At 36.4% G+C, this 10,689-nt stretch overlaps 1 protein-coding gene across 1 annotated transcript; it reads right to left on the bottom strand.

Moving 5' to 3' along the window:
- Positions 1–281: 281 nt before the first annotated feature.
- Positions 282–1,510, bottom strand: LOC122903972 (N-acetyllactosaminide beta-1,3-N-acetylglucosaminyltransferase 2-like). Its single transcript, XM_044244491.1, is given in 3 exon segments — positions 282–625; positions 628–744; positions 747–1,510. Coding segments are annotated over 3 exon segments (1,179 nt in total). The 5' UTR covers positions 1,465–1,510.
- Between the last annotated feature and the right edge of the window lie 9,179 nt (positions 1,511–10,689).

Raw genomic sequence — 10,689 nt, 5'->3', positions numbered from 1 at the left:
AGATGAGAAGGGAGGCAAATTAGAAAATAATGGCCATTAGCCATAGGAAGGATCAGAACCAATCGTCCCACCACATCCTCCATAAAAAAATTATAATCTGCTTTCCCTCTTCAGAAAGTACCACACTGGAGGGCTGAGAGGCCCTCAAATGGATACTACTAATAAAGGCAATTTTGATGGTTTAACATAGAAGTTACCCCTAATGTGAAAGAACACAACATGGAAACTATTCAAGATAAGTCTTTCTAGGCAAAATTTAGTCTGTATACATTTCAGCAATTTCAATGAGCATTTTGCAACCGAGACCAAATATCAATCATTTCTTGAGGTTTTCTACTATGTAGTAACATTAAATCTACATAGGAACAAATGTTATTCTTATTTTTCTCTTCTATATCAAATGCCTTGAAGCCTTTATGTTTCTCTGGAACGAGGCCGAGCTTCTGAAGGCACGTTCCAGTATAAACATCATCAATGGGGTAGAGAAGGACCTGGTCAGTTATATTGTACAGGCTAAGGGCCAGGTGGCCAGAGTAAAGGAAGCCGCCTCCCCCCGCATAGGGCGGATAGACGCCAGTGTAAACAACTTCTGGGATGTAATACTCCAGTTTCTTATCCCGATGGGTCCAGCATTGTGAATCACATCATCTATAAACAAATCTTTGGCTTTGTTCTTGGGTAAGCTATTCAAGTAATTCAGGATGTGATGGGTGTTCACAAAAACATCGTCATCACCCTTAAAACAAACTCGGCATTTGGGCAAGGAGTGCTCACCCACCTGAGAAAGAGCACTTCTTTCAAGGACAGGTTGAAGAAAGTGTCTCTGTAGTTCCACATAAGAATGTCTTGGTGCTTCTCACTCTCAAATTTCAGCATGTCAGACAGGTCTGGGTGGCTGTCCTCTGGCGGGGTCTGACCCAGTAAGAAGACTCTCACTACCGTCTGGTTCCCCACATTGGTTTCTCTGCCCCAAGATTCCCGAATTGCTTGCCTTCTAGCAAAATGTGGGATGAGGGACTTTATCGCCAGTAATAAGAAGGGTTTCTTTGCACATTTATCTGGTTGATCTATAAGTAGTGAATAATTTCGACATCTCAAATACAGCAGAAAGTCTTTAAATCTGTCTGGCAAATTGCTGAAACCTGAAACTACTGACATGACCCTGAGGTCAGGTTCACAAAAATTTAGATGGCTTATGTTGGAAAACCCGTACACGTCCCCTGTCTGGTTGGCCAATGTGTTCAAGATGGGATTGTACTGCCTGTTTAGCTTTTCTTGCTCTCTGTTCCAGTAGGCCACAGGGGGGTCTGAGATCTTCAAGAACTTTTCTTTGGGAATTATTACTTCCCCCTTTCCATTTTTTTCCTGGCTGCTACTTTTGGAGACTTCCACGATCAAATAAATGAAGACATTAACCATCATCAGGATACCCAACAATTTTATTCTTCGACGTCCAACACTCATTTCTCATATCTTGTCCTGGAGCAGCTCCTGCTCAGCGGGGCGGGAGCGGCAGCAGGGGATCCCAACCGCATCCACGTCCCGGCCGCTCCGCGCAGCTCAGCCCGGCGACCGCCTCCGCGGCTCCCGCTCCATACATTGCTCCGCTACGGGCGGCCCCGGGGTGTCGGCGGCGGGGGGAGTCACCGGCACCGCTTGTCTGCGGCACTTGTTGCCGCCACCGCCACTGCAACTCTCACTCCCGGCTCCCTATCAGTTTTTCTAAATATAAGGCTATGTCATACATTTTAATTTTTTAAAGATTTTATTTATTTATTTGACAGATCACAAGTAGGCAGAGAGGCACACAGAGAGGGGGAAGCAGACTCCCCGCTGAGCAGAGAGCCCAATGCAGGGCTCAATCCAGGACCCTGGGATCATGGCCTGAGCTGAAGGCAGAGGTTTGAACCCACTGAGCCACCCAGGCACCGCTACATTTTATTTTCTAAAATATGTTAAATATAATGATCTATTGTCTTCTGATATAAAATGCTGGTGTTTCTGTGGCCGGTCATAGTGTTTTTCTTCATTGATCTTCATGAATGACTCATTGATGTTTTGACCTGGTTATCCAAAGGATTTTGTTTTTATTTTTTATGCAAAAATAAACTTCACTGAAATTTTTCTCAATGTTGATTTTTCTCAGATGATTTTCCATAAAAAGTGTTGGCACTTTCAAAGTATAGATTCAAGTCTTCCTTTCTGTCAAAAAAGAATTCACAATATACTGTTTAAACTCATTTTATTTTATTGCACTGTTTTCTTCTCTGTGGACTGCAAAATATGACTGTTGGAGACTTTTTGTCTTTCTGCTATGCATCCCAATTTATCTGAGAAGCTTCTTCTATTTTTTCCAGTTGTTTTTATTTCTATCTATTTCACTTACTATAATTTTTGTATTATCTAATGGTTTTATGCTTTTCTAACTTAATAATTTAATTTGAAAAATTTCACTAATTTTTAAAGTCTTTTATTTGAGCTCTATTTCTTTTCACATCTTGTCATTCATTAATGAATTAGTTTCTAAGTAATTTTTCTTTTTGATTTGTCCTTTTTTCATAACTTCTAAAATGTCAATTTCTTTTGAGTAATTAAAAATATCAGGTTACATTTTTCATTTTCTCTATTGCTATATTTTGCTGGAGGAATGGTCTTATTAGTCAGCATCTATTTATTCTATTTTTTCTTAAAATTTCTTTAGCATTTGATTATAATTTTTTGTTGTTGTTGCTTATACCAAATGATACAGGCTTTCAAAAACTTGCTTTGGTTTCTGTTCTTAAGGAGGAGGAAATTCATATGGGGTAGAAATGAGCTTGGACTAGTGTAGCAATTTTTGTCTAAACAAAAAAGAGAAAAGTAATGGAAAATACTGAAATTGAGAAATCCATGCATGTCACTGTTTAGTAGACATCTGTTCTTTTTAGAGTGAGATTATTGGCAAACATTTTACCTGAAATCCACTTTTAAAATGTAGATTATTAATGAGGATTATCACAGCTGAATTTGTTACAGTGTTTACCTACCTATGTAGTCTAATCTAATCTAGCCTAACTCTCTATAGCTCTTATTCTTTACTTGCATAGCTTATGTAATTTATTAGGGAATTCCAAGTGGTTTTATGAGACTCTGGTTTGAATTTTAGCTGAATCAATTTCTTGCTTGAGTTCATACTCCAGTGTTAATATTTCCAATTCAGATTTCCCATCTTTATGGGATTAAATAAAGATTTCAGCTTAACTCATTATTTATTGACATGCTAGAATTAATAAGTACTAGGTTTGATTTGTCTATCTGGTCACAGATGCTTAAGGCATGTTGCTGTACTTCTCTTTCATTAAGAAATTCTATGCATAATGTCAGAGGTCACCATATTCTATATTTATACTTTGTACAAAAACAAACCAACCAAAACAAAACAAAACAAAAACCCAACAATGATTTGTTGTACCCCAATTGGAGAAGAGTTCTGGTATTTGCCTCATGAATCATAAACTATGGATAACTAAGCAAAAATTTATTGTGTGCAAGAAGTGTTCCATAGTAAAACTAGAAAAATGGAGAGGAATCTGATATAGCCTACTGATTGGGAACAATTATAAATAATATTGAAGAGCAGTGAATTGTGACACTGAAAAAAGCAGCCAACACCCACCTCCACTGACAATTGCTCAGTGAAAAACTGACAAAATCATCTGAACATATTTATACATTTATTTGTTTTCACACTTTTTACATTTATACATTTATTTGTTTTTCACACTTTCAGATAAGAAGATAAGATACACTCAATTATGGAGTTGCCAAGTCTCCTTAACAATGTGGCCATCAGCTCCTTTTCTTCTTTCTTGGTAGCTGCTGGCTTTAGATTAGGAATTGTCCCCTTCCCTTTCCTCCAAATGAATTTCTTCCCATGATCCTTGGAACAAAGACCTATAGGGATGATGTCTTTCTCTAACAAATGCATGGATGGGTCGTTTTTTGTGCAGAGAGAGAGTTCCTCTATGAATTTCTCCACTTGGTTTATAGCATTTTATAGTAAACTTTGAATTAACTATGAAGCCATCTTACTTACTGTAATTAAGTGCACACTGAAACTACAGGATATATATAAAAAAAAAGAATCCAAACAAAACAAGAAAAAGTACATTTTAATTATGAACATGAAACTTACAAAGTTACTACAGTGCTCAGAATGTTTGGTAGTGATTTTTCAAAGGGCATCCTATAGTTCTCTGATTAAGTAGTGAGAGAAAATCACCTTGGAAGTCTATCTTCTTTTCCTTTCTTCTTTCCTTCCTTCCTTCCTTCTTCTTTTCCCCCACCTATCTCCTCCTTCCTCTTCTCTGTAACTCTTTGTCTTTCTTTCTTAGTTTCTTTTTCCTAAAAAGAGTCACAATTGTGTGTTCACCTTTAATTTTGCAAGTTTAAGTTGAGAGGGCAATCATTGCCATGGGATGGATGACATAGATCTTCACATTTGCTTTTCCTAAGAACACAGAGTAGGGATTGTGGAAATAGCACACTTGAAGAGGTCCTAGGAAACTTTTGGTAAGACAGAGGTTGGGACTTGACTCTCCATTTTAAGGTTCAGTATTATTGGAACATGTCTGAGTTTTGCTGGCAGGAAAGGACCTTACAGTGTAATTTATCATGATGCAAAGTGGTGTGAGGCTTAAAAATGAAATATTTGTACAGCAAATTTATTTTTATGACCGTGTCTGTATTTAGCAACCAAAGCCCTATTCATCCTGGCACAGTAGATGTTCTTTAAAGCAATATGGGAAAAGCGGTTGAACACTAAGTGTGAACAAACAAAAAAAAATCACAAGGCAGCACTTCCATCTATAAATAGAGAAGTAAGCAAGAACTCTGCCCTAACAGTTGATATATTTAATATATAACATGTGTAAGGGGATTGTTTTTGACAACTACACAAGGAAAGTCAAAAGCAGGGCAGACTAGTGGGTTAGTCAGACTTTCTAGGACTCTTGCCAACAGGTACTGTTGCTGTTTATAATCTCAATTTATATACTGCCTCAAGGTAGAGATATTGGAGTTTGTGCTATATTATAGAAGTATGGGGTCCTGAACAATTAATTGGGGTTGAAAGAAATAGAATTTTTTGGAGAAATTATTATTTTAGAAATTGAATGTGTCTTAAAAAACTTATTCTATGAATGTATTTACAAACTATGCACTTAACAATTTTCACTGCACTAATAATAATGAGTAGATATAAATTACCCTAATACTGTTCTGAAATCATAGGACATAAATGTATTTATCAAGTGAGTGAGACAAAACTTAGCAAATATATTCAAATTTTTAGATAGAAAATATGTCATTTGTAATACAAATCTTAATTGTGTATTCATTTCCTATGATGTCTTATAAAATTTTTTTAAGATTTAATTTATCTATTTGAGAGAGACAGAGATAGCAACAGAGAGCACAAGTGCAGGGTAGTGGGAGAAGCCGGCTCCCGGCTGAGCAGAGAGCCCAATGGGGCACTTTATCTCAGGACCCTGGTATCATGAGTCAAAGGCAGCCACTTAACCAATTAAGCCATCCAGGAGCCCCTTAAAAAACTCTTGAATAGTTTAATATTTAAATGTTCTATAAAGCCACATCATAACTACATAAAATTTCCCTTTGAAGCTAGGCAGATGTTTACCCCACCAAAGGAGAGTAGAAGACAGCAGCCTAGAACTTAAGAAAGAGATTTTTTTTTTTTATTTAGTCAGATTTTTTTTTTTTTTTAATTCAAACTGCCCAGAAATTCTTACTAGTTACGTGGCTTTGGGCAGGTTTGTAATTTCTTTAACTACTATAATTAATTTATTTATGGAATGTTTTGTTAGGATTGAATAAACTAATGTAGGTAAACCTACATTGCTAGGTAACCTAGCAAACAATAGACAATTAATGAGTGGTACCTGTTGTTAACACACAGACCTGGAGCAACACCCTAAGACCTGAAAAAAAAAGACCTGAAAAATTATTATTTTTCTTTCCTTCTTTCTTTCTTTCTTTTTTTTTTTTTTGTTTTTTGTTTTTTGTTTTTTGTCTTTTGTTTGTTTGTTTGTTTGTTTTTGTTTTTGTTTCCCAATTTATTTATTTTCAGAAAAACAGTATTCATTATTTTTTCACCACACCCAGTGCTCCATGCAAGCTGTGCCCTCTATAATACCCACCACCTGGTACCCCAACCTCCCACCCCCCCGCCACTTCAAACCCCTCAGACTGTTTTTCAGAGTCCATAGTCTCTCATGGTTCACCTCCCCTTCCAATTTACCCAAATTCCCTACTCCTCTCTAACGCCCCTTGTCCTCCATGCTATTGGTTATGCTCCACAAATGAGTGAAACCATATGATAATTGGTGGGAATGCAAGTTGGTGCAGCCTCTTTGGAGAACAGTATGGAGATTCCTCAAGAAATTAAAAATAGAGCTTCCCTACGACCCTGCAATTGCACTCCTGGGTATTTACCCCCAAGATACAGATGTCATGAAAAGAAGGGCCATCTGTACCCCAATGTTTATAGCAGCAATGGCCACAGTCGCCAAACTATGGGAAGAACCAAGATGCCCTGCAACGGATGAATGGATAAGGAAGATGTGGTCCATATACACTGATGGAGTATTATGCCTCCATCAGAAAGGACGAATATCCAACTTTTGTAGCAACATGGACGGGACTGGAAGAGATTATGCTGAGTGAAATCAGTCAAGCAGAGAGAGTCAATTATCATATGTTTGTTTGTTTTTTGTTTTGAGATGGAGAAAGAGAGGGAGTGAGGGAGGGATGTGGAGCCCTGATGTGGGGCTAGGTCTCATGACCCTGAGATCACAACCTGAGTTAAAATCAAGAATCAGATGCTAATCAAGTGAGCCACCCAGACACCCCAAGTTATTCTTTTTGAACAAATACTATTGGGCAAACTTCTTTGTTTCAGTTGAATAGCACATCATTGGCTGTTGGGAAAGCACCAGAGGGATGCTTCACTCTGCTTTCTCATTGCCTTTTTTCTTCTCTAAGGCTAACTATGCTTTAAGAATAAAATATTGCACCCACCACAGGAGTCTGAATATTTAGATGAGTAATGCCAGTGTTGAGGAGGGAGAAATTTCTATTTCCCCTCCAGGTTTCTTCCAGCTGGTTTAGGAATTAAATTAATTTAAGTCAGATTAACAGGAGAAAAACACCAAAGTTTTATTACATATGCCCAGAGTCCCAATACTGAAATTTGGATCTAAACGTACAACTAAGTCAGGAAGTTTTTCTATATTTTAGGTAAAGGAACAACAAATTTGTGAGGAATTGGTAGGATAAAGAAAACAAATATATATGAGCTTTAATTAGTAGGTAATTCTATACAGATGTTGAGCTGGAATAGTAGATTAAAAAAACATAACAGTGAGTTTCTACAGCTTCCTTAGCTGTGAGTCCCTATCTCTGATAATACAAGGACATCTTTTTTTAGGACAAGGAGAATATTTTTCATATGGGAGGTTTGTTTCCTGCTTTCAGGATAACACTCAGGATCTGAGTATCCTTGCAGCAGCTATTACTAAAGTAACTTTTTAAAAAATAATCAATATGCCAAAGTGGCACATCTTGGAGTGGCCTGCCCTTGGCCCTTACACAAATATTAAGCATTATAATGCAGTGTGAAAACAAACTAACTAAACTGAACTGAGATTAGCTCTATTCAAACCTTTGCTATTGTGTTTATTGTATTCCAGACATTTCTTAATTTTTATTATTTTTAAAAGATTTTACTTATTTATTTGAGAGTGGGGGGGAAAGAGCACAAGCAGGGGTTGCTGAGCAGGGAACATGATTCAGGGCTCAATCCCAGGACTCTGGGATCATGACCTGAGTTAAAGACAGATCCTTAACCAACTGAGCCACTCAGATACCCCAACATTTCTTAATTTTTAAATTTCCATTTTTATCATACTTAAAATTGAGAATGCTTATCATTGTTATATTTATTATTTTAGGAGGTATTGTTCACTGTAATTAGATAACATAAAGAAATAAAAGATAATTTTCAGGGAAAAAAAAATTACCATTCTTTCCAGATGCGATAATAGTAGTTTACCTTGAAGAATCTTGAATCAAGTGAAAATGGTAAAAAATATGCCAGTCAGACTGTCACTCTTTGTATGTGAATTGCTCCCTTTTTCTGTAAGATTTTAGGATTTTCTCTTTGTTTCTGGTATGTTCAAAGCTTACAGTAGTGTGTCTAGGTAGCTTTTTCTTTTGGTACTCTATGGATTCTTTCAGGAAGAGAAGAGTCATTTGGACGGATATTGTTGAGTCAAGTGAGGATAGACAGGTGGTTAGATACAGGAGTGACCAGTAGATCTTGTTGCATTGAGGTCACTGGCAAACCATGAGAAAAGCTATTTTGGTGGGAGAAATGGAGTTCAAAACCTGGTAAAAGAAAGATGAACTGGTGGGACAAGTGTGCACAGAGCATGCATCTTGAAAGCAGAGTTGTTTTGTTTTGCTTTATTTTCCTGTTGTCTTTCATCCTATATGATCACAGGCCCTAAAATAACGCCTATTCAGAGCCCTGAATAAATGAATGGAGACAATGGCTTCTATTTCGAAAAGCTTGGCTTAAAAAAAAAAAATAGACAACTGGAACTGCACTGTGGTTAGAAGGAAATATTAATTCAAAGGAAACATATGGAATGTTTGGTTTGATTTTACTGTGTGTGCCAAAATCAAAGCTCTTACCAGGAGAAACTGATGCAAGGGAGAGAGTATGACCACAGAAGTAAAACCTTTGAGAAACCGGGAAAGCATGGGATCCAGAGGCAAAGTGGAATGACTGGCCGCATTGAATGCATTATAGGGGGAAGAAGGATGCATTATAGGGGGAAGAAGGTAGGGAGTATGGATACAGGTAAGTGCTATGGGTAAATCTGCTGGTGCAAAAGTGAGCATTCTTGTTTGATTGCTTCCATTGTTTCTTTTTTATAGTTTCAATAATATATTGGTTGAGATCTCATGGTAGAGGGGGGATAGTGAGAACAGAAAGACAGAGAAGGAGGATATCAGCAGTTTGAGATGGAGGTTTTTCAGTTTTTCCTTTTCCGGAAAATGTATGTCGTTGTTCTTCAAACATGTTTATTTTGATTGCTCTGTTTTTTCTAAGATCTGTATTACTAATAGACCAATTTCTATATTTCATGCCCTCTACTATTCTCTATTACTTTATCCTGCTTTTACTCTCTGAAATAACTATTCTATAGTCTTAGATGGTGCATTGATTGTTTTGACTTTCTAGAGCACAAATGAGTAAATTTGTTTTCCAACACACCTATAGCTTATAGGTATTAATAATTTTCAAATCTGTCATTAACTAACACTGAGTGCTTTAGACACTGGAAGAGCTGGTTTAATACACTTATTTCCTATGGTTAGGCACACTTTTAGATTCAATTAATGTTGAAAATGTGCATTGAATTTTTGCGTTAAGAAGCTTTTTTAAAATGCAAAGAGTTATTGAGATTTGCTTTAAAATTAGTAAACACCCAAGAAAACTAGCATTTATATGACATTTTGTGCCATTAAGGAGATTTGCAAATATCAACCTCTTAATCTTTTTGAAACCTCTTTCTAATTCCAACTGCAAAGAATATTAGTAAGATGAGTTCATGAAAACAGGAAAGCAAACAGGAGTTTACATGTATATATATAACATTTTATTTAAGCATGCATAATTCTTGAAGATAATTCAGACAAAAGTTATTTTCCTATTTAATTTTGTCTTTTGTTTTGTTTTGTACTATGGGATTGATTAGTTTTACACTTTAATGAATATCTTATTCAGTTACACTTATTAATACTAAGATGTTTCATTATTTGAAGATGTATAATACCAAACTAAGTATATTTTCTTTTCTATTGTAAATACTTTTTACAGCCATTATCCAGTGGATGAATACTATCAACAACACAAACATTTGTGGAACATTTTGCATTATGCATTTCTTTATTGCTGGCCCTGAATTTGTCCTAATTAAAATTCAGAGGCCCGTTACTTCTTTATTTCTTACAGCAGAATTTAGAGATAAACTAAACTGGAATAGAAGTATAATGGCTTAGTGGAAGGAGATCAGAGATTCTTGTACCCCAAAACTGGGACATATACTTTTAAATAACTTAATGTACTAATTTGTTAACAAAACACAGTCTTATACTATATATTATTATCAAATCTAGGACACATACCCCCATTACTTTCCTCTCTCATTTTTCTCTGTAATTTCTTCACTAAGATTATTTTTGAGGTTTTAAAAAATCTTTTGTAAACACCTTTATTTAAATATTTTTTTAAAGATTTTATTTATTTATTTGTCAGAGAGAGAGGGCGAGAGAGCGAGCACAGGCAGATAGAGAGGCAGGCAGAGGCAGAGGGAGAAGCAGGCTCCCTGCTGAGCAAAGAGCCCGATGTGGGACTCGATCCCAGGACACTGGGATCATGACCTGAGCCGAAGGCAGCTGCTTAACCAACTGAGCCACCCAGGCGTCTATTTTGATTTGTGATAAATTAGACAATTTTATAAATGCAGACAGAAGCAAACACCATGAATCTATCATCAAAATCAGGAGGATGAAATACTCATTACCTCCAAATTTTCTCATGTCATCATTATTTTAACTATG

The sequence above is a fragment of the Neovison vison genome, chromosome 4, assembly GCF_020171115.1.
Source record: "Neovison vison isolate M4711 chromosome 4, ASM_NN_V1, whole genome shotgun sequence".
Classification (NCBI taxonomy): domain Eukaryota; kingdom Metazoa; phylum Chordata; class Mammalia; order Carnivora; family Mustelidae; genus Neogale; species Neogale vison.
This window is presented reverse-complemented; position numbering and strand designations above follow the sequence as displayed.